At 38.6% G+C, this 22,623-nt stretch overlaps 5 protein-coding genes across 7 annotated transcripts; 2 read left to right on the forward strand and 3 right to left on the reverse strand.

Moving 5' to 3' along the window:
* The first annotated feature begins 2,637 nt into the window (after positions 1–2,637).
* LOC133451066 (polyubiquitin-B-like) lies at positions 2,638–3,637 on the forward strand. Its single transcript, XM_061729997.1, has 2 exons — positions 2,638–2,872; positions 2,963–3,637. Exon 2 carries the CDS (start codon positions 2,975–2,977, stop codon positions 3,449–3,451), a length of 477 nt encoding a protein of 158 aa, XP_061585981.1. The 5' UTR covers positions 2,638–2,872; positions 2,963–2,974; the 3' UTR covers positions 3,452–3,637.
* pxmp2 (peroxisomal membrane protein 2) lies at positions 3,482–6,879 on the reverse strand. Its single transcript, XM_061729995.1, has 5 exons — positions 6,697–6,879; positions 6,140–6,262; positions 5,342–5,504; positions 4,537–4,656; positions 3,482–4,429 (listed from the first exon to the last, which is right to left on the reverse strand). The coding sequence occupies exons 1-5, from the start codon at positions 6,804–6,806 to the stop codon at positions 4,361–4,363; spliced, it is 585 nt and encodes a 194-aa protein (XP_061585979.1). The 5' UTR covers positions 6,807–6,879; the 3' UTR covers positions 3,482–4,360.
* Positions 6,880–7,683: 804 nt separating this feature from the next.
* On the reverse strand, positions 7,684–14,740 carry unga (uracil DNA glycosylase a). 2 transcript variants are annotated; one of them, XM_061729999.1, is made up of 8 exons: positions 14,698–14,740; positions 12,383–12,441; positions 11,465–11,665; positions 10,084–10,179; positions 8,835–8,932; positions 8,557–8,645; positions 8,260–8,438; positions 7,684–8,158 (listed from the first exon to the last, which is right to left on the reverse strand). In XM_061729999.1, exons 1-8 carry the CDS (start codon positions 14,723–14,725, stop codon positions 8,018–8,020), a joined length of 891 nt encoding a protein of 296 aa, XP_061585983.1. In that variant the 5' UTR covers positions 14,726–14,740; the 3' UTR covers positions 7,684–8,017. The 2 variants fall into 2 exon arrangements, with proteins under 2 accessions (XP_061585983.1, XP_061585982.1); XM_061729998.1 differs by lacking the exon at positions 14,698–14,740 and having other exon boundaries at positions 12,383–12,607.
* On the forward strand, positions 14,216–15,353 carry alkbh2 (alkB homolog 2, alpha-ketoglutarate dependent dioxygenase). Its single transcript, XM_061730000.1, has 3 exons — positions 14,216–14,533; positions 14,606–14,804; positions 14,875–15,353. Exons 1-3 carry the CDS (start codon positions 14,272–14,274, stop codon positions 15,194–15,196), a joined length of 783 nt encoding a protein of 260 aa, XP_061585984.1. The 5' UTR covers positions 14,216–14,271; the 3' UTR covers positions 15,197–15,353.
* A 115-nt stretch (positions 15,354–15,468) lies between these two features.
* On the reverse strand, positions 15,469–21,056 carry usp30 (ubiquitin specific peptidase 30). Of its 2 annotated transcripts, none has more exons than XM_061729129.1 (13): positions 20,953–21,056; positions 19,600–19,709; positions 19,348–19,521; positions 19,157–19,260; positions 18,961–19,059; positions 18,748–18,793; positions 18,581–18,675; positions 18,434–18,493; positions 18,254–18,340; positions 17,989–18,069; positions 17,616–17,838; positions 17,420–17,528; positions 15,469–16,801 (listed from the first exon to the last, which is right to left on the reverse strand). In XM_061729129.1, exons 1-13 carry the CDS (start codon positions 21,021–21,023, stop codon positions 16,549–16,551), a joined length of 1,512 nt encoding a protein of 503 aa, XP_061585113.1. In that variant the 5' UTR covers positions 21,024–21,056; the 3' UTR covers positions 15,469–16,548. The 2 variants fall into 2 exon arrangements, with proteins under 2 accessions (XP_061585113.1, XP_061585114.1); XM_061729130.1 differs by lacking the exon at positions 20,953–21,056 and adding an exon at positions 20,711–20,906.
* Between the last annotated feature and the right edge of the window lie 1,567 nt (positions 21,057–22,623).

Consider the following 22,623-nt stretch of genomic DNA (forward strand, 5'->3'; position numbering starts at 1 on the left):
TGTGTCTGGAGGTTTTAGCGTACAGAGCTCTGTAGCGCCGTCCAGAGGGCAGGAGTTGGAACAGTCCATGTCCTGGGTGTGAGGGGTCTGCAGAGATTCGACCTGCCCGTTTCCGGATCCTGGACAGCTACAGGTCCTGGATAGATGGTAGGTTAGTCCCAACTATCCTCTCTGCAGACCTGATTGTCCGTTGCAGTCTGTGCCTGTCTAGTTTGGTGGCTGATCCAAACCAGGCAGTGATGGAAGAGCAGAGAACAGACTGGATGATGGCAGAGTAAAAGGTGATCAGCAGCTTCTGTGGCAGGTTAAATTTTAAATTGAGACCCATCAAGGCTACAACAAAGGAAGGGCTAAGTCTAAATGACGGTTCCTCGCCATCAGTTTAGCCAATTATATTGTAATTATTTATCTAAATATTTGCATTTTTGTAAGTAGATTACTATGATGCATATTCTGATATGTGGCATTTCTGGGAGGTTGTCCGCCAAACAGAAAAGGCCCGTGTGTAAGTTTACGTTGAATCTCCAATAAGAAAAACTTTAATTGAGAGTTTGTCTTTATTTCTAACTAAGTGTTGAATGTAACATGTCTGTTCAGCTCCCAACCACACAACCCAAAGGTGAGGTAACGTGTTCAGTTTAACTCTACGAGCAGTCGATATAAAACAGTAACCAGTCAAACTTGAGTTTGGGTGCCTTGTCTGCAGGTACCACAAGTAGCAACATGGTCACCATCATCAGAGGACCAGCTTCCTTTGGTAACACCTCATCCTTACCTGGGTGGACACCGGTTGAACGATCAACTAATGTCTTGAAGTCACTGCTATAAGTTACCCATGTAGTTCCAAGGATCATTAACAACATTTATTTTTATGTGACAGGAAATATTCCTCTACCTAAGAGGGAGGAGAGGACTGCTATGCTGAAACACTCAGAGTTCTGATGTGCAGAAACTCATTATTGCTATTTTTTGTTGGTGTTTATTTGAAAGATTGGGTGTGTCTGTCGTGAAATCAACGAGATTATATGGCTGCAGTGTTTGCTGAAAGTTGAATATGGACATAGCTCCTAACTTTGCTTATCTATATCTAAAAACAGTGTGCAAGAAACTATCTCATGTCCAGCAGGCGTCACATTTAGCTACAAAAAATGAATAAAAGCTGCTAAACATTTCCACGTTTCAATTGGCACCCATGTTTAAGTTTCACTACCATTTTACAAAAATAATTGATCAGCATTGCAATACCTGATGTATGAGGATTAAGGAAAATAGTGGAACGTTTCTGATACACACAAGTATCTTTATTTAATGGCTCTTTTATTTTAAGTCCATTCTTTCAAATCATTGTCGTATTTATACATCTAGTGTCCATTTCCACTTAATGATGACCTCCTGAATGTCTCATATGGCCTTCCTTTAATTGAAATCACATTAATTGTCAAGAATTTCACACTAAAGATGATCGGAAAATAAAGTTATAATCAGAACTTTGGTGGTGTTATTTATTAATATCCTGTCATCATTCAACTCGTGACTTCTCAGTATTTTCATATAAATCTTGGAAAGTGCTCCACCAATATGAAGTATACTTCATATATAAGTATATGTGCAAATACAACAATAAAGTGCAGCTCATAAAGATATTGATCATGGGCGAAACTTAACTGACTGTTTTGTTTCATGGAAGAAGAAAGTGCAAAGTACAGAGGAGCAGTAGCTGCATCATCATCCCTCAACCATCGTACCTGACATCAGGTATTGACATTCCTTTTTTTTCTTTTTGTAAAACAAATGTTTCTAGCCATTGGAGAGTCTGGCGTAAGAATTTCCTCAGACGTTAATTGCCGAGAAAATTGCTGATGTCCTTCCTTTTTGGGATTGTGTTAACACAGCTAAATGTAAAATCTATTTTTATAGAGGCAGTCACACCTGTTGAGGATCAATTAATCAGGTGCATTTGATTAACAGTACCTGAATGCTACATAACCATCTTAGTTTGCAGTGGAAGCAGTGAGGGTGTATTTAGGTTTCTACACCCTGCTTCTGCATTTGGTGCATAAAGTGTTTGTTATATAAACAATAATGTAGTGAAATTTGTGATGTGTTTTTGATTATCTGATGTGGACTTACTTAACTTTGAGATCCGATAAGCATTTTCAGTGTTTTCATATACAAAACCTTAAAAATTAAGCATTCTTTCTTCCAAATGACTACATTTTGCTGAATAAATCTTTGCAATGATGTTATATGGAAGATGCTCTTTTGAAACTTTGTTTTTTTGTACTTTTAAAGGATAAATGAAAGGATTGTCTGTAATTTGAAGCTATTTAAATGTGTATTCCAAGTAATTTGAAGGAAAAAAGTAATTTGGAGTCAGTTACCTTGCTCGCTATGCAGAAGACCTCACAATTTTATTTAAAAAATATGTTTAAATTTTAATAAATAAATAATATATATATATATACACATATATATATACACATATATATATACATACATACAGGTTAATATTTACCTTTTGTATGTTTTGTTTCCAATTAATGAATGACACATGTCAAAGTTCATTGAGTCATCATCATTATCATGTGATTCAAGTTTCTATTGTCCTGGACTGACCCACCTCTGCTCAACCAGTCTGTTTAAATATGTTTGTACAAAACATTACAGCAGTGTCATGTTTGGAGAATAGAAACCGAAAGTTATTGATGCTGAGACGGAAAACGAAAGTTAAGAGAAGGGGAGGGCTGTGATGCGCTGCTGCGGCTCTATATAAACAGCTGAGCCGAAACTTTCTGCACAGCTGAGCATCTTTGTTTACCTGTTGGAGATTCAACGTTTACAGAGAGCTTATTTTGCTGAAATTGGTTAAAAGGTAAGAAGCTTTTCTCACTAGTTCTTACCAGATAATCACTGATAATACTTTTCTTGATTATTGAAGTAATTAAATTATTTTATTCTCCAGACGACGGTCATCATGGATATAACCATCACTATGCTGAATGGGAGGTCGGAGACACTGAGGGTCAATCCGAACAGCACAGTTGGCTCTCTGAAAAAGCTCATCGAGGGCAAACTGGAGGTCTCTGTTTCCACTCAGAAACTTGTCTATGAAAACGGCCAGAGGATCTTTCTGAACGACGACTCCAGGACGCTCAACTCGTACGGGATACCACCCGACTCCCGGATCCACCTGCTGGTCACCGAGCCAGTCCCGCCCAAAACCATCCAGGTGTTCCTCAAAAACGACAAGGGGAAGACCAGCACTTACGACATCACCGTCGACGAGACTGTGGAGAAGTTCAAGACTCGAGTGGAGCACCGAGAAGGAGTGGCGGTGAGCCAGCAGAGACTGATCCATGAGAGCCGGGAGATGAGCGGGGGGAAGCTGCAGGACTACGGCGTGAGGGAGCACAGCACCATCTTCCTGAATCTCCGTCTGAGAGGAGGATGAACACTTTTACACCCATTCATTCACCTTTTACTTCTTCTTCTTTTATTCTCATACATTCCTTTGCATAGTTTTATTTATTTATTTTTAATGTGTCATTACATTTATATGTATACAATGACCACAGGAGATCATATTAGTGATTTATTTTAACAAATACATGTTAATCGAGTTTTATCAAAAAAATTCAATAAAGTCTGTGATGAAAATGTCACATTTCCTGTTGTTTTTTCCTCAGCTCAGTAGGTGGAGCTCACATCAATATCATAACCACAAAAGTAACAAAAACAAAAGCTTTCCCATTTAAACTACTAATTTGATTCCAGTAGGTTTACTAGCATTTTTCAGTCATTTAATTCAAGTATTATTATATAAGCTTCAGGCAACAGGTAACAATAAGAACAAAAAATACAGTGAAACTGTTACAGCAGCATGTTATAAATTAATTAAAATTGTTGTACAGTGTTAGGAATACATTTATTTGAGCCTTTGCAGGAGTTGCAGACAACTAAGAGATAGATTAAAAAGACCCAAACATCATTTGTGTGTTCTGGCCTGGCTCACACTCACACGCAGGCAAAGCCTGTGGAAGTATCACACACATTTATGTAGTTTAGCTCTTAATCACTTGAAGTAGATCCCTTATCTCTTGTCAGCCAAACAGAAAAGGTCCGTGTGTAAGTTTACTTTGAATCTCCAATAAGAAAAACTTTAATTGAGAGAAGTTGTTTGTCTTTATTTCTAACTAAGTGCCTTCTTTCTCATATCAACAAGCACGCAGGTTTAAAACACCTAACAACATGATAGTAAAATGTTAATCCGGAGAGAAGATGCATGTAAGAAATTATTGACCACTTGAGGAAGGTGTTTTCTTTTTTGGTCCTTTGCTCATCTGGGAAATCTCAAGAGCTTTCATTTCCTCACAGATGCAAGGTATGCATACCAGAACAAGGCGATCATGTTGGCAAACAGCACACGAAACTAAAACAAACAAACAAAAAAAGACATGGGAACAAACACAGTGTAAGAAAAAATAACAAAAGTGCCGTTGATATTTTTTGATGATAAAACGCCAGTAAAAAGCATACCTGAACAGGCACAAAGTTGATATTTACAAACTGGAAGGGGGTCCAGACTTTCCAATTCATCTTCAGAGCAGTCCAGTAGCTTCCTCTCATCTTCTTTTCAAAGTCTTCCCATCCTTTAGCCTATACAAAACATTTCAACAGATTACACATTCATTACATTTAACAGATGCTTTTATTCAAGGCATCTTACAATAGAAGAATGTAATCAAGCCCCAGTACCACAGTAGATAACAAAGTAGGTCATCTTGCTCCCTATGTTAGCATAATACCTGTGTCTTGTTTCATATATTTGTTACATGTATTGAATACAGAAAGATGGAACACTTTATCCTTAGATCAGGATATTACCATGCACTTCGTGAATTTTACACTCCAGAATTAGTTTACTGGCATTGAGGATGAACAATACCAACAAGAACACGTTGACTAAATATGTATAAAGCTTACATATTTACTGTATCAGTCAAACCTACAATGATGAAACTGATGTTGCCAGTAATGTTACAATCTCTCATCAAAGTAAAGGGTTGGTGAGATAAAAAAATCTAAATCTAATCAATATTGAACACTATTACCACTTTTCTGTGACCTAAACAACTCAAAATGTGAAATTTGGTGGTTTTGATGTCCTCTATAATGACTTATGTCAAAAAAATGAATACTACAAGAGAAAAGCCTGTTAACTATAGACAGTTACTCTGTCAGATAAAAAGCTTTAAGAGTTACAGAAGGAAGAAAGAAAAGTGATATTGAACGATGTGGGTTACTGAGCTAATTTGTGTGAAAGTCTTCTGAGAAAACAGACCTCAAGGACGTTCATAACAAAGTAGAAAAGGAGGAGAAAGCCGGGGGCAAAAACGAGGCGATCCAGCATCAGTCTCTTGACTATGCAGAGCGGGTCTGTTGTGGGCATCCACAGCTCCATCAGCTGGTAAAACACATGGCTCACTGGCCCTGTGATAACCAACCTGCAATAGACGATCCTTTTAAATACAGCTACAAACACAGTATGTATGGATGATTTTGAGTGTGAACATATTAAACCACAACCAGTACTCGAGTTGTAAAAAAAAATCAGGGGGGATGGTGGATTTTATCATATAGGGACAAATAATTTGTGCTGATTACAAATAATATAATATATTACAAATAATAACAGGATAAGTCAAATTTAGTTTCTAGTTAAAATGTCTCATTTTAGTAAAAAAAAATCTTATTACACTTAAAACAAGACTCATCACTGGAAAAAACAATTTTTAAGCTTGTAATGAGAAGATAAATCTTGTCCCACTGGCAGATTTTTCTACTTATTTCAAAAGAAAATGTACTTGAAACAGGTGAAAATTGTCAAATAAGTTATTTTTCTGTTTTTATTTTTCTGGTGATGACTCTAAATGTTGAAATAGCAGTAATACCACATTCATTGATGAAATGACATAAGGGATGGAAAGGGGGAGGGCAGTTTTACAAGGGGGATGATTTTGACCGTTTTTATTTCAGGGGGGATGCCATCCCCCCTCATCCCCCCTCAACTCCAGTACTGACCACAACACAACATTACAATCACAGAAATGCTCAGTTGTCTTTTTGTGATAAATCTTACCCATAAATGGCATAACGTGCAATTCCAGCCACATCGATGTCATTGACCGAGGCTCCACTTTTGGCCTTTTTTCTTGCCTCTAAACCCTGAGAAAGTAGATTACCTAAAGCTGAGAGGATGCCACTGAAAGTAGGAAAAACAAACAAGACTATCAGTGGGCAAGTATTCAACAGGTATTTTGACATGGCTCTATTGGGGGAGGTCCTCCTGTCAGCTGCTGATTGGGTAAAACTAAAATGAGAAGGGTTAAGCCTGATTTATGGGTCCGCGTTAAATCGACGGCGTAGGGTACGCGGCTACGCGCACCGTACTGCGTTGGGGTAACGCGGAACCATAAATCAGCTTTAGACGTCTGGAAGACCAAACAAGCAAACAAGTGTGCTAGAAAACAGACAATTATGCCCATAAAGGTTACAGTGTAAGAAAACAATAAAACAAACATGGAAAAGAAAAAGGAAACGTTATCACCCTAAATGGCAGGAGTTAGGCGGTTTGTAAACAAGATCATCCACTTTGTAACTCCTTCAGTAAAGGTACCAGCTGGAGACAGCACTAACCTGGTCACAGATTTAGTGAGGATCGGGTAATTCTTCAGGAGGACTAGATACTGCTGTAGCAAGCGCACATGGAAGGAAGCATCCCGGACTGGCAGGCTCTGCAAAGACATTGCTGCTTCTCTAAATGTGTCAACATCACAAACTACAACAAAACTGTAGTGAAAAACACGAGCCACGCCAGTCTTCCTGTCCACGTGCTTGCGTCACTGGCAGGGCCACGCCCCTCACGTACACGTCAAACCCGAGGGTAAATAAGTCAATACTTTCAACTTCACAAACCTATTATAAAGGATGCGTTTTATGCTTTTTTTTTTTTTTTAAACCCTTACTATTTCATTATTTTTTAACGTGTTATTTCTTTTGATTATATGTAGTAACCACAAGAACAAAGATGTTAAAGTATATTCATATCAGTTTAGCTGCACATGCACCTATCCTTGAAAATTTTGATAAAATTTACACTAAAAGACACTGAAAAATACATTTTCTGGATAATTTGGACCTTATCTGATTTTTCTTTTGAGATGATTATCATCTCAATTATGATAAATGACAAATCTTGTTAAATAAAAAGAAACTGATAATACTTGGTGGTAACATTATTACACTGTGCCTACTATTGTCTTGGTGTTTGTTACATGTAAACACCAACTGCCTGAACTATGTATCTGCACTTAAAAAGAAGGACCCCTGGCAATTTTGTTGTACACATACCATCTTTTGTTCTTCTACAATAACAGTAAAAGGGTCTTAATTTCTATACTATAATCTAACTATGATCCCCAAAAACAAATTATGGGTGAGAATTTCCCTTGAAGGCTCTTTTTCCTTTGCAAACTCAAGAAATAAAAGTACATAAAAGTAACAATATGGACGGAAGACCCAGGGAGATGAGCAGTAAATAATGCATGAAGAGATGCAACAGAGCACCGGTAAATTGAAAATTCAGAAACGACAAACATACATTCTTTGGAATCCTTTAAGGGACTGAACATTTTATTTGAAAAAAATAAAAAGGAAATAAAAAATGTAAATGTGCAAACTAAAAAGCCCAATAGTGTACAAAAAAATATTTACAACAGTGGAAATGACCAATGCACAATACAAATAAGCATTTGAGCAGTAGGTTTCTGGATAAGGGCTGTAAAAAATAAAAATGAAGCAAAATATTGCTAATACCTTTATACAAAAAACGAAATACATTAACTTCTTAATAATACATTACTGAACGAAGAAAAAGTAAGAAAGCTTATGGGTGGGTTTTAGTTTGTAGTTCAAGAAAACACATGTTGAAAAAGAAAACATACAACAGAATTTAAATTTAAAGTGCCTTCCAGTCTATGGGAGACTTCCCAGACTTCTTCAGCAGCTCATTGGCCTTTGAGAAATGCTTGCACCCGAAAAATCCCCGATGAGCAGACAGAGGAGAAGGATGCACAGCCTGCAGGACGTGGTGGCGTTTCTGTGATCAGACAACAGAAAACCTTAGGAGTACAAACACTGGGAAAACATTTTAAAAAGGTTTTAGTTGGAAGTGTTAAAAATTAGTAAGACTTTACGCACCCTGTTTATGGCAGCTCCTTTCTTCTGAGCGTATGATCCCCACAGCATGAAGACGAGGCCCTCCAGGTTGTTGCTGAGCTTCTGCACAACAGCATCGGTGAAGGTCTCCCAACCTTTGTCTTTGTGGGAGTTGGCCTGGTGTGCACGGACAGTCAACACAGCATTGAGCAACAACACACCTAGAAACCAAGTTCAAAAATGGAGAGAGCAGCAGGTTTGTTGATAATAATCCTTTTTTTGTTTAAGCAACTGCATGTGAGTTTAGTAGTTCAACAGGCTGCATCTTTTTACATGTACCCTGTTTGGCCCATCCAGTCAGGTCTCCATGACCTGGGTGCTGAAAGCCTTCAATATCTGAGGCCAGTTCTTTGTACATGTTCACCAAACTGGAAACAAAAAGAGATTGTTGCTGACTTTAAAGAACTGTGCAGATAAAATAAACTTATCAGCCATGGAATAATTCCATCTTCACTGGGTTCAAATGCCGACATGGTGTTCATACATACGAGTGCAGACCATTTAGATATGTTGTGTTCATTTCCTATCAATGAGAAAAATCAAAACCGTCTTCAAACCTGGGTGGAGGAGGAACGGGTCTTTTCACACTGAAGCATAATCCATGAGCCTGGTTGGGACCGTGATATGGATCCTGGCCAAGAATAACCACTTTTACCTTGATAACAAAAACATTAATTAATAAATAAAATTGTAAGCAGTTAAAGTAGAAAAGCATAAGTCAAGAAAGGTAACTAAAAAAAAAAAAAACAGGTTCATGGTTGTCATTCTAATAACATTTTGCCTTTGCAAAACAAAAAATAAGCCAACAGTCAAGGAGCGTTGACAGAAATATGGACAAAATTAATACTTTCAAACAAACAGGCAAATCCTAAAGAAAAATGTCCTTTACTCACAGAGTGGGTGGAGAAAAGTGTCGGGAGTAATGTGTTACAAGAGGAGTAGCAGCAAGAGGCAAAGGGAAGGTCTACAGGACCTTTGTGAGCCCAGCTGTGTTACAGCGTCGAGACAGTGGAAGTGAGGAAGAGATGGGAGGCAAAACTGGAGGGAAAAGAGCTGGAGATGATGATGTTCTCTTTAGGAGTGACAAAGACAAACAAGGTTAGGACCAAGCACATCAGAGGGACAGCTCAGGCTGGCTGGTTTGGAGACAATGTTAGGGAGGCCAGATAAAGATGGTTTGATCAGGTGCAGAAGAGGGCTAATAGTTATAATAGTAGAAGGATGCGGACGACAGAGTTACCAGGCACGTGGTAACAAAGAAGGCCAAAGAGGAGATTTATGGAAGTGGTGAAAGAAGCCATGCAGGTTGTTGATGTGGGTGTGGAAAAGGTATAAGGAAGCGAATGATTTGTGTGAAGACTTCTAAAGGGCAAAGCAGAAGACCTAGAGAGGTGGAAGCAAGATGATACTACCCAGGGAACATAAACAAACTAATATATGGGCCCCATGAGTTATACAAATGAGCTACATGGACATGGGCTCATGAAAGGACAAATTGTGTGGGTCCCACCGTGTTTTAATAAGATGTGCCCCATATACATTTTTTTTTGTAATCATTTATTTTTTAATATCCACTTTGGGCCACACCTAAAAATCAGGTTGATCCCACTCTAAGCCCATATGGACTTACATATGGTTAAAGAAGCTAAATGAACCTGTTTAAGAGTTAAGTTGTTTTCCTGAAAATGTATCAGCTTCTTTTATTTTCTCACAAATTAATGCACGCAGCAAGCAATGTGCACTTGAGTAGACATTATTAAATTAACTAAAGGGGAGGTGGGGGGCGGCACGTGCAGCTAAACTTACATCTCTAATGTCACACATCTGAGTCCAGGTAAAGACCTGTTCGGCAGGTGGGTACACGGTGTGGCGTTTCCTCTCCTCAGAAACTAAATCCATCACCTGTGGCAGACGTGAAATCATTAAAACTTTAGCGAAACAGCAGGAACACCAAAGGCAAAGGCAAATTTATTTATAAAGCACATTTCCCATGATGAGCATAGACTCAATGTGCTCCAATACATAAACAAAATTACAGGTTTACAATAACAGAAACAGACAAAAGTATGTCAAGAGAAAAACAACAATAACAACCATTATTCCATTTTAACAAAAGTGCGATCACCCAGCCAACCATGTAGAGTTTACTCAAACGCCTGTGGAAAAATGTAAGTTTTTAGTCTGCTTTTGAAAGAGGGCACTGTTGGAGCAGACCTTAGTTCCTGCGGCAAGGAATTCCAGAGAGTGTAGTAGTGACTGAAAGCACCATGAGCAGATCTAGTGTAAATTCTAGGTATGATGAGAAGACTTATTTGATGATCTAAGCCTTAGAATCTAAGCCTTAGATCATCAAATAAGTCTTCTCATCATACCTAGAATTTAGATTCTTAGATTCTAAGGGATCTGTCCGGCATGTATTCGGTGAGCATGTCAACAATGTAGGAGGGAGCTAAGCCATTCATAGATTTAAAGACAATAAGAAGCACTTTAAAATCTACCCTTTGTTTAACAGGGAGCCAGTGAAGAGAGGATAAAACAGGAGTGATGTGTTCATACCTACTGGTTTTTATTAGAATTCTAGCCGCAACATTTTGAATAAACTGGAGTTTATGTAACACCTGCTTTGTTAATCCTGCAAAAAGTGCATTGCAATAATCTAATCTACTGGAGAAAATGCATGAACCAAATTTTCAGAGTCTGATTGTGACAGAAAGCATCTTACTTTAGATATATTTCTAAGATGATAGAAGGCAGTCCTGGAGACATTAGCTACACACGTGGACAAAATTGTTGGTACCCCTCAGTTAAAGAAGGAAAAACCCACAACTCTCACTGAAATCACTTGAAACCTACAAAAGTAACAATAAATAAAAATTCATTGAAAATTAAATAATCAAAATCAGTCATTACTTTTGAATGGTTGATTAACATAATTATGAATTATTAATAATTATGTTAATCAACAATTCAAAAGTAATGGCTGATTTTGATTATTTCATTTTCAATAAATTTGTATTTATTGTTACTTTTGTAAGTTTCAAGTGATTTCAGTGAGAATTGTGGGTTTTTCCTTCTTTAACTGAGGGGTACCAACAATTTTGTCCACGTGTGTATGTGTTTCTGGAAGTTAAGATCAGCATCTAACATAACACCCAAGTTTCACCGTGTGCACAGTGACGCCTCTCACCTGTTTGAAATAGGACTTTCCAAACTCGGTGGCCAGCTCCTTCCTCCAGCTCTCCCCGAGCCCCGCCGGGCTCTGGGCGGAGCAGAGTCTCTGCAGCGCCGCCTGCTTGTTGCGGGAGATCCGCTGCAGCTGCTCCGGGGACAGAGCAGCCGCAGGCGGGCTGAGCGGCTCCCGCTCCTCCGCGGCGGACTTCTGCTTCTTCTGGATGATTTTAGTGTATTGAGCAAAATACAAGGCCGATGATGAGAAACGTGCTGTTTGTGGCTTTAAAAACAGCAGACCGCGCGGTGCCAACATGCTCAACAACAACAAGCTTCAGGTTTGACAACGTTCAAAAACACAGATGTCCGTGAATGCAGCCTGGAGTTCGCTCCACGTGGGGACACAAAAACGATATGAAATATGCCGCGTTCCATTTGTCCTCGGAATTGGGGATTTCTCAGTTCCCAGTCGGAATTTTCAACTGGAACGCCCCTCGAAGTGGGATTTCCCACTGGGAAAGTGGGAGAGTCTTCACCTGCCCCGAGTTCACATTCCGAGATGGCTGCCCCGGTTGTAAACAGTAGAAGAGAGCTCTGTAAAAATTCGTAGTACTTCATTCTAGTTTTGGTCACACTAAATCAGTCGTATACAAGTATTGTTCGGCATATATATGCTGCTATAGTGTAATTTACATTTTTTCATGTGGTATATGCAAATTACAAACTTGTTTACCTACTTTGTAACTGGAACGCTGATAACTCGGCTGTGACGTCATTCCCAGTTCAGAGTTCCGACTTCCGAGGTAAAAGGAACGCAGCATCTCACCAGTGTTTTTACCGTAATTGTTTCCAAATAGAAGGTTGTATTGGATCTATGATTACTACAAACGTTTCTTATATTACGTTGTGGTATATTAGAAGAAAGGGTGACGCTCACCGGCTCTTTATGGTCCTCTTCAGCTTCATTTAACTCCTTAGAAACCCTCTTCATGGAGACTGGAGAGAAAAATGACTTAATAGCTTTCTGTCCAATCATTCTTCTGAGAAAAAAACAATTTGCCGACAAACGTATTGTTACTAAGTTCGCTAATTAAGTTAAAAATAGGCAAGACAGAAGTAGTACTGCCACTTAACAAGTGCTGGTTAAAATATTTGGCGCCTAAACAAAGTGACGACAGAGGCTGCTATGTTAATGAGCTGAGTTACGTTCAAGACACACGGGGGTTTGTTTATACGACGTGGACGCTGCTGCTCTCACCTAGGCAGGTTACAAAACATAGTTATAAAATCCTGCATCAGGATAGCACGATCTTGTAGAGCAATATAAATCGCCTTAGGAGGTAGAATAATAAAAAGCTCAAGTTGTTAAAAGTAAGGGCAGTAGAGTGCAGCAGGTAAGTATTTAATTTAAGAGTACGCTTGAGTAAACAGTAATGTTTTTAACTCTGATTTAAAGGAGCTGACAGTTGCAGCAGACCTCAGGTCTACAGGAAGTTTGTTCCACCGGTGAGGAGCAGAATAACTGAACGCTGCCTCACCTTGCTTGGTTCTGGTTCTTGGGAACCACAACAAACCAGATCCAGATGAACCTCAGGGCAGGGGCGTCAATTGGGTATGGCAAGGTATGGCAGCCGCCACACCTATTATTCTATTACTTAATACACATAGAATAACTACAAATGCAAATCAGAACAACATGATCGATTTCACTAGTTATTATACACTGCAAAAACTCAAAATCTTAAGAATATTTGTCTTATTTCTAGTTAAAATTTCATTACATTTAAAACAAGAGTCATCACCAGAAAAATAACTTATTTGACCATTTTCACCTGTTTCAAGTAGATTTTCACTTAAAATAAGTGGAAAAATCTGCCAGTGGAACAAGATTTTTTTGCTTGTAATGAGAAGATAAATCTTGTTCCACTGGCAGATTTTTCTACTTATTTCAAGTGAAAATTTACTTGAAACAGGTAAAAATTGTCAAATAAGTTATTTTTCTGGTGATGACTCTTGTTTTAAGTGTAATGAGATTTTTTTTAACTAAAAATTAGACATTTTAACTAGAAATAAGACAAATATTCCTGGTAAGATTTTGAGTTTTTGCAGTGAGCGAGACTGCATTTGAAAAAGTTCCAATTTTCTTGAGCACACAGATAAGCTACATATCAGACTTCTGTGATGAGTATCTGTGATGACGTGTTGATTGATACTCTAGTTAAGTTCTGTGACTCGTAACCTTGCCATACCTTAGCTTCCACTGAATTGACGCCACTGCCTCAGGGGTCTGGGAGCTTCATAGGAACTAACAGATCAACCATGTATTTTGGTCCAAGACCATTCAGTCCTTTGTAGCAGCACCAGTAAGATTTTAAACTCTATCCTTTGACTCACTGGAAGCCAGTGTTGCAATTTCATGACCGGTGTAATGTGGTCCAGTTTCCTGGTGTTTGTAAGGACTCTGGCAACAGCGTTCTGGATCAGCTGCAGTTGCCTGATAGATTTCTTGTTAAGGCCTGTAAAGATGCCATTGCAATAATCCAGCCCACTAAAATGAATGCATGAATATGTTTTTCCATATCTTGTTTAGACAGAAACCCCTTAATGCAATGTTTTTCAGGTGGTAATAGGCAGATTTAGTGATAAACTTTATGAAGTTCAGGTCTGAGTCAATAATTAGTTATATGAAAGTTGAGTCGCTTTTCAAGCAAAATTGATCTACACCTTTTTTTACGGTTTGTATTTATTTATTTGTTTGTCTTAACAGGGAGAACTTATATAGCCTGTACATTTAAGCTCCTCAGACGGTCACCAGCAGCTGCTGCAATGGAAACATTTATTCAAGGACAGAATAAACGCTTGTCCTCAAATGATCTCCGAAGAAGTCCAAGGAAGAAGATTAAAACGGACAAAGATGAGAGGATAAAGGAGGAAGATGAGGACCCAGCTTTAGGAGAGTTCTCCCATCCTGTCCCTTGGCAAAAAATTGAGGCGGAGGGTTTAGACTGTGATTACGCATTGCTATTTCCAAAAGAGGAAGCTGATAACCTGTTTCAACTCTTAGAAGAAGAAGTGGTGTACTCAACAGGTACAACATCAATGTGTGTTTTGTTTTTTAAGTCTTATGACAGGAAGTGAACAACTGCTGTTATTCTTCTAGGAGAAGAGGCAAAGGTCCAGGTGTTTGGAAAGGTATATAATATACCCAGAAAGCAGGCAACATGTGGAGACGCAGGTCTACAGTACACTTACTCTGGAGTGACACGTTTAGCCTGTCCATGGACTCCAACGTTGAAATACATTCGAGATGCAGTCACAAAAACGACAGGCCAGACATTCAACTTCGTCTTGATCAACAGGTGACAAAGGACTAACGTCAAAAATAGGGGTCAAAGGTTGAGATGCTCAAAGTGTCCTCATCTCCACCAGGTACAAAGACGGGCAGGATCACATGGGAGAGCATCGGGATGACGAGAAGGAGCTGGACCCCTCCTGTCCCATCGCTTCTGTCTCTTTGGGAGCAGCGCGGGACTTCATCTTCAGACACAGAGACGCTCGAGGGAAACAGAGTAGCCGGCAGATTGGACCCGTGAAGCTGGAACTGGCCACTGGCAGCCTCCTCCTCATGAACCCACCAACCAACACCTTCTGGTACCACAGCCTTCCTGTTCGGAAGAAGGTCCTTTTGCCACGAATTAATCTCACTTTCAGACGTATCTTACTGGATAGCAAGAAATGCAAACCATTGTAAAGCTTTTGTAAATTATTTACTTGTCAACTGGCAAGGTGGAGCCTCGGTGTCGGTGTTAAAATAATGCACTGTGGGGATTCATTAACAGACCTTCAAACTCATCTCCAAAATCAGACAGGTTGAAATTTGCACCCAACAAAACCATTAAAAAATATATAATTATCTGTGGCTTGCAAGGTTTAGAAAAAGCTGGACGGTGGGCTTGTTTAAGAAGTTTTTTTTTCAATTTAAGAACAATTGCTGTTGTAAATGATCTTGCTTTAATAAATACATCTCTTAAATAAAGTGTTTAATACCCAAAAACAATATCTCTCAAAGACTGTACACAAATACAATCTCCCATGAAAATACATTAGTGCAAACATCAGACCACACCATTGATTTCAGATGGCTGTTAACAGTAAATATTCAACATGACTTACTCAAATACTTGGACACAGTCCAGCTTTAGCGGATATCGCTAATATTCTGTTGAACCTAGGAACCAAGTCAAATTACACTGGTGGGTTATATTTTAAGGAGGGTTCCCTGCTGGACACTAACATTAGTGATAGTTCTAGCACTGACGGTTTCACTTGTTAAAAATCTCAAGCATTAAACAACATGGCACTTTAACCTCAACCATGCAGCTGTGCAACTCATGACAGTGTAAAGATGATCAGAAAGTGTAAATTATAGCATTAGAGCTTGTGTACATTACCTGGAATGATTTGACAAATATGACAACCCAGAGTTGAGAACTACCTATCTGACGTTCATATGTTAAAATAATTTCTAAACAGAATCGCTATGTCTTTAGCCTTTTTTGTGTCTGTAATTTACCGGCTAATAACAGTAAAAATCTTCAAAATCTTTCTAATGTAGCTCCTTACATTACAGTATAACAATGCTACAGAGCTGAGTCAACAGCACCACAGAAAAACATCATCAGCCAACATGAACAGTAGAAAGAGGGCTGTTATCTTAGTACAATGTTGTCAAGCACTCATGTTTCCTTGTCTTAACATAAGCTAGAATATCACGAGTCACAGGACTTGTTGCATGAGTTTAAAAAGAAAAAAGACTTTAGCTTACTTGATCAAAGATGTCTGCCTAAAACCCTGTAGGTCTTGTATCTTTGGGATTAAAAGCCTCCTAATGTTATCAGAGCAGCAGGGAAATGTCCACAACACACCATACTACCACAAGACACTGTGATCCATAATGCAAAACTATTTAATAACTCTGGGATGGCTCTTTTTTCTCTTGTCTGCTTGGAAAAAGCCACCAAATGGTAACCGTGTTATGACTCCCATGCCAGGTGTGATAGTATGACTGGAAATGCACAAGTCAGTCAGACTGCAGGGTTTTGGTCACTCCTCTGACCGTGGACTGACGCCAGCCGTTCGCACTCTCTCGTAGAAAAGCATGTAGGCATTAGATGATAGCACCTCGTGCAGACTGGCTTTCCGCACCGAGTCATCAGACACCCAAAGCCACTGTGAACTGAGGGCTGACGGGCTGCGAGGCGATGAAGGACAGCGACGGTATGTGACGAAATGTCCTGAGTGCATGTCGCCATGATGAACCAGCACAGCCATGAGCTGGAAAAGGTACTCTGCAGAACTGGAAGAAAAATAAAAAACATAATAAACAACCCGTAACCCTGCACTTCGTTTACTCACAGTAGATTATGAATGTTTATTTTATTCTTTCTAAACATAATGTATTAGTTACAATTGACTGTATGATGATGTATTAGACCATGTATTTAATTATTAATATATACACTGACCCCCTTTGGGACGTTCTGTGTGTTTTTTTTTTAATGTTAACATTACGAAACATTTTAAAAACATTACACAACTTTTCAAGTTCTTCTTGCATCTGTCCCAGCTTCTCATTCTGCATGTTTTTGCATACAGGGTTTAAACAATGTGCACATCACTGCGTTTGTCTTCATTCATATTTCAAACGACATTCCAACATTTTTTGAAGCAGGGCTGTGTGTCACAAAAATAATACGATTACTCTGTATATGACGAGTAAGTCTTGAGTGGCTTTAAGAGGACACATTACTCTTTAGATTGCTGGTCACCTTTAGTTATTACATTTACCGGTAACCAAACGCCATCAGTTTAGTTAAAAGGAAGCATCAAAATAGGATCATTTTAACACTGAACATCTTGATATGGAGGTTTTTTCTACTGTTGTACCTCCATAATTTGCTGCTGTTGAGTTTACCTGTAGTCATAAGTGAGGCCGAGCTGTGAGTTCACACCAGGAGAGTGAAGAAATAAAGAAGAGCATGTTCCATTAGAAAGAGGTTTGTTGTTGTTATGATGTTCCGCATCTGGAAAAGACAGCACGACTGTGTGATGACAAAGCAAAAATGAATATGAAGCAAACAGACATTCCCCATGTAATGAATCTAACTCACCTGTCTCATTAGCTGTGGGCTTCTCTGCAGAATCATCTAAATTGTGTGCCGTTATGGCTTTGGGAGTACATTTGATCCTCCGACTCCTCTGTGCAGTGCTGTTGTGTTTATACCGGTCCATCGATAGATACTCTGAGAACTGAACATGTTCCTGTCGTTTGATGGGGGTTCCTTCACTGGACCATGTCAGTCTTTGTAAATGGATACAAAGGCACTGGGGGAGCTAACAGAAACAACAAACACATTGTAAATAAAAAAAAAAAAAACAGAAAAAGAAAAAAGCTTTAGCTGTGGAAACATTTTCTAACAGGCCAATAAAATATGATGCTCTTCATACTTTACTAGTTTTAAGTGATGTGATGAATGCAGTCACCTTTCCAAGTTTTAACTGTTTAACAAATGTCGTCCTCTGGCTTTCTAGAGCTTGACCGTTTATTGCTATGCTTTGATGATGCTGAAGAGAAATAATGAAAATGAAAATGAAAATCAGTGCAACAAATGTCAAGTTAAGAAAAAACAACCACCACAAAAAAAAAAAAAAACAAGGTCTAAGAGACACCATATCACATACATAAACTGCCAGCTAGTTTCCAATAACACAACTTATTAGCAATATCACAACACTGCTGTGACTGTACCTTGGTGCAGTTTCCACACTCCACTTCTTTGATGGTTTCTGAGGAAATAAAATGCTGCAGACACTGATCTAGAGAGATAGGGCGACCCTGAGAACAAACATGGGTTCAATTAGAAATAAAACCAACCAATGACCAGTGATACTATAAAAATGTGCATGTGTTGCTGACATTTTTGCTTACCCACTGAGGTAGAGGTATGGACAAGGATAGGCTCTCAAATGAATCGTATCGCACAGGACTCTACAAAAAAACCCACACAGAGTTGATCATTTCTAGAAAAGAATAACTAACATGCTATTTACTCATTTGCCCTTAAAACAAACTCACTCTTATTTCACAACGCTTGCATGACATGTTGCTAGTTAAACGACCATGAAAAGGATGCTGAAATTTCCAAGGGCCTGGCATTGGATGAAGAGGAGCTGCAGAAATGAATACATGTGAAAAAGAATTCTCAGGTTTTCTCATGTAGGATCTGATTTTTGTCTCCTTACCTCTACTTATGCAGGTCATTGATTTTTCATCTTGATGAGCAAGAGTCTGGTAATAACATAAACAAACAGAGTTTAAGTACAAGTGCATTTATGATGCTTCAACAGGCTAAAACAGTGCAAAATCTCCAACCTGTACATGTGGAACTGCAGAGTCCATGGTAAATGGTGTAAGATGCAAGAGATAAAAGTGTGCATTTGCAGGTGGTAACTTGCCTCAAGGGACTGCATATCAAACAAATGAGTGACTTTGGGCTGACAATCTCGCTCCTCCTCCAGAGAGGACGTGAGGACGTGGAAAAGTTCATGTGCATCCTTCAAAAGGGAGGGATTGATTTTGTTAAAACTGCACCATATACACATTACATTGTTTTTAGAAATATATTCAAAACAGCTTATATTTCTAACAAACCTGCTCTTCAAATGAGCTGATGTGCCAACGATAAAGTCTGAGAACATCCAGGACGCATCCAGCATCAAGAACATCTTCCTCTCCTGGCTCTTCACTGGACAAAGCTGTCAGGATAAAAATAGTGTAAAAAATGAATGTATGACATGTTCTTTACATTTGAGTTACTTATATAACAGACTTGGTTAACAAACCTCTAAGAAGCTGCAGCAATGTGGTGGACAGCTGGTTGTCTTTGCATGACTGAATTGTGGGCAGACGTGAAAACTTTTCCAGCCACCTGATGAAGGACGGACATGCTGCCAAGCCCTGAAGCAAAGAGTTCAAGAAGCAGGTGTTGCCCAAATTTAACAGGCCAGGAACCATACCTGTGAAGACATGCAAGTAATTGCAAATTACTGCAATGTAACATGTGTCTTACATCTGTACTGTAGACCAATTCTTACCTCTCTTCCTTTTCTTTCTTTCAGTGATTGGGCCCCACAACACGTACACTCCAGCGGCAACCGCAGCAGCGATCCCTCCAATAACACTCCAGTTTTTTATCATCTTGTGCCTGGAGAAAGAAAAACGACATCCAATATTAAGAATTTTCACGCAATTATCTGTACTTTTTACTCCTTACATTTTAAAAACAGCCTCATTACTCTATTTCATTTCGGCCTTTAAAAAAACTATCCAATTAAATTGCTCCATCCGGATAGAGTGAATTTGGTTGGTTGTTTCAGATGTTCTTGTCCAGTTTTGTTCTTACATCCGTTCCCTCAGATTCCTGCAACTAAACTTGGATGTACATTCCAATAAAGGTTAGGATAAATGATAACATGCCTCTGAAGTTTGACTTTTTGCACCATTACAATACTTATAGGCAACTAGTCATCATATCTCCTGCTCTCTGAAACACATGTTAATGCTCAATAGTACACATATATGGTTCTTTAATATATTTGCATTATACTAAGATGAATTCATTTTCAATGGCTTTTGTCCTTAATGGCTTTTTCCCCCCTTACATTACTTTTACTTTTATACTTTAAGTAGTTTTGAAACCAGTACTTTTCTACTTTTACTTGAGTAAACAACTTGAGTTGATACTTCAACTTCTACAGGAGTATTTTTAAACTCTAGTATCTATACTTCTACCCGAATAATGAATGTGAATACTTTTGACAGCTCTGGTGTTAATGATACTACAATGAATGTTTTGTTTATTCCATCTGCTCAAGATAATAACAACAACACTCATCCTTTAAATGTCAGAAGAAATATGTGTATAAATATAAATGTGCAGGCTGTTTTATGTAACTAACTAGTGCTAGAGAGAATGTATCTGTATTTGCGGAAGTGTGAGTACAGGGAACCTACACGGGTCTAAAAACATCCTTAACCCGTACTACAAAACAGCAGACTGTAATGCAAATGAAGCAGATTAAGAAGATATGTTATGTTGATTTGTCTGTGACAAAAGCAGCACGAACACTCAGATATTTTAGTACCTTATAGTGTGTAAATGGTAAAAGCGAGCCGAGCTAGCCATTAGCGTGTGAGCTAACTCACCGACAGCTGGTATAGACTAGGCTGCTAAGCAGAGTTCATTGAAGCCACACATACATGAATATGACGCCTCCACGAAACAAAAGCATGCCGTCTCATTACCGACACCGGGAGCATTAAACCTGACTGCTGCGTGTTCGCTGCGATCAATGGCTTTAAAGTTCAGCCACGGCCCCGTGACCCGCACTTCTGCTCCCACTAAACACTAAACCACAGTCCTTCTGTGTCAGGGAGAAAGGTTTTACCTAATTACGGATCCTGCGCCAAGGAACTCCACAACGAGCTTATCGGAGCTTTTGGCTCTGTACCATAACATCCTTTCTGTGGCATGGGAACTCTCGCCTCGGAGAGCTCGTTTCCACACGGACCTGCGGAAGAGCGCAGTCGGGTGTCACTCTGTTTACACTCCGACTGTCAGAGGTTTGTTGACTGTCTCAGAAAATTAGAATATTGTGATAAAGTTCTTTATTTTCTGTAATGCAATTAAAAAAACAAAAATGTCCTACATTCTGGATTCATTCCAAATCAACTGAAATGTTACAAGCCTTTTATTATTGTAATATTGCTGATTATGGCTTACAGTTTAAGATAAAATCCCCAGAATATTCTAATTTTTTGAGATAGGATATTTGAGTTTCCTTAAGCTGTAAGCCATGATCAGCAATATTAAAATAATAAAAGGTTTGCAATATTTCAGTTCATTTGTAATGAATCCAGAATGTATGACATTTTTGTTTTTGTAATTGCATTACAGAAAAACACAATATTCTAATTTTCTGAGACAGTCCTGTATGTTTGTTACACACACACACACACACACACACACACACACACACACACACACACACACACACACACACACACACACACACACACACACACACACACACACACACACACACACACAGTAGTGGTAGAATTATGCATGTCGCATGAGGCTGCAAAATATGAAGCATGATACACTAACAGTAGTTGCATTTTCAAAAATACTTGTTATCCTTCACTGTATTCATAGCAATAAAATCTTAAACAAAAATATCACTGTTTATCTTTAGACTGACTAAAGATAGCTTGTGTGTGTGTGTGGTTTGTGGATCTAAATAATAACACATACTTTTTCTATAACCACTCTGTTTTTTCGGAGTCAGAATTAAATCTACATTAGCGTCTGCTTTTATACAGATTGCTCAACATTTCATCAACTCAACTGCCTTTTTGCTACTATTTAAATCTGGGCACAGTGAGCGAAATAAAGAGTCAAATTCCCTGTCTGAGATGTTCAAACTTGGCCAATAAAGCTGATTCTGATTCTGATTTTATAATTAAAAATACAGTAAAAAATTACAATTAGTTGAGATTCTACATGGCAGGAGAAAACGGAAGACTGGATATTTCTCATTCAATGTCAATTCAATTTAATTTAATTTATATAGCATCTATTACAAGAGCCAGGCAAGAGTGCACAGAACTGTCAAATATCTTGATATGGTATATCTATTTGACCACAATACTAGCAATTCATAACATTGTTTTGTTTTGTTTTGTTTGTTTATTTTGGTCATCCAAAAAACAATGTTATTACATCGGTGCAACCATCATCATACAGCACACATGGGGAAAACAGCAAAACCAGAGAGGCACTACAGAGATGGCTCAAATAGATCTGACCAAAAAAGGTGTAGGCTGAAGCATGAGCTTATGATGCCTACCCTATTATCATACAATCAATACTAGACAATGTTTATAAAGAGGTGCAGGAAAAAAAGTTAATGATTGCACAAAAACTAAGACAAATAAACAAACAGTTTGGGCTATCAAAGTATAAATATACATGTAGTGGGATGTTAATACAAATTTGCATCCATGTTTTTATAGTATCAGTACTGTATACATTAACTGTATAGCAATGTATAGCA

This window comes from Cololabis saira, chromosome 9, assembly GCF_033807715.1.
Source record: "Cololabis saira isolate AMF1-May2022 chromosome 9, fColSai1.1, whole genome shotgun sequence".
NCBI classification, from domain to species: domain Eukaryota; kingdom Metazoa; phylum Chordata; class Actinopteri; order Beloniformes; family Belonidae; genus Cololabis; species Cololabis saira.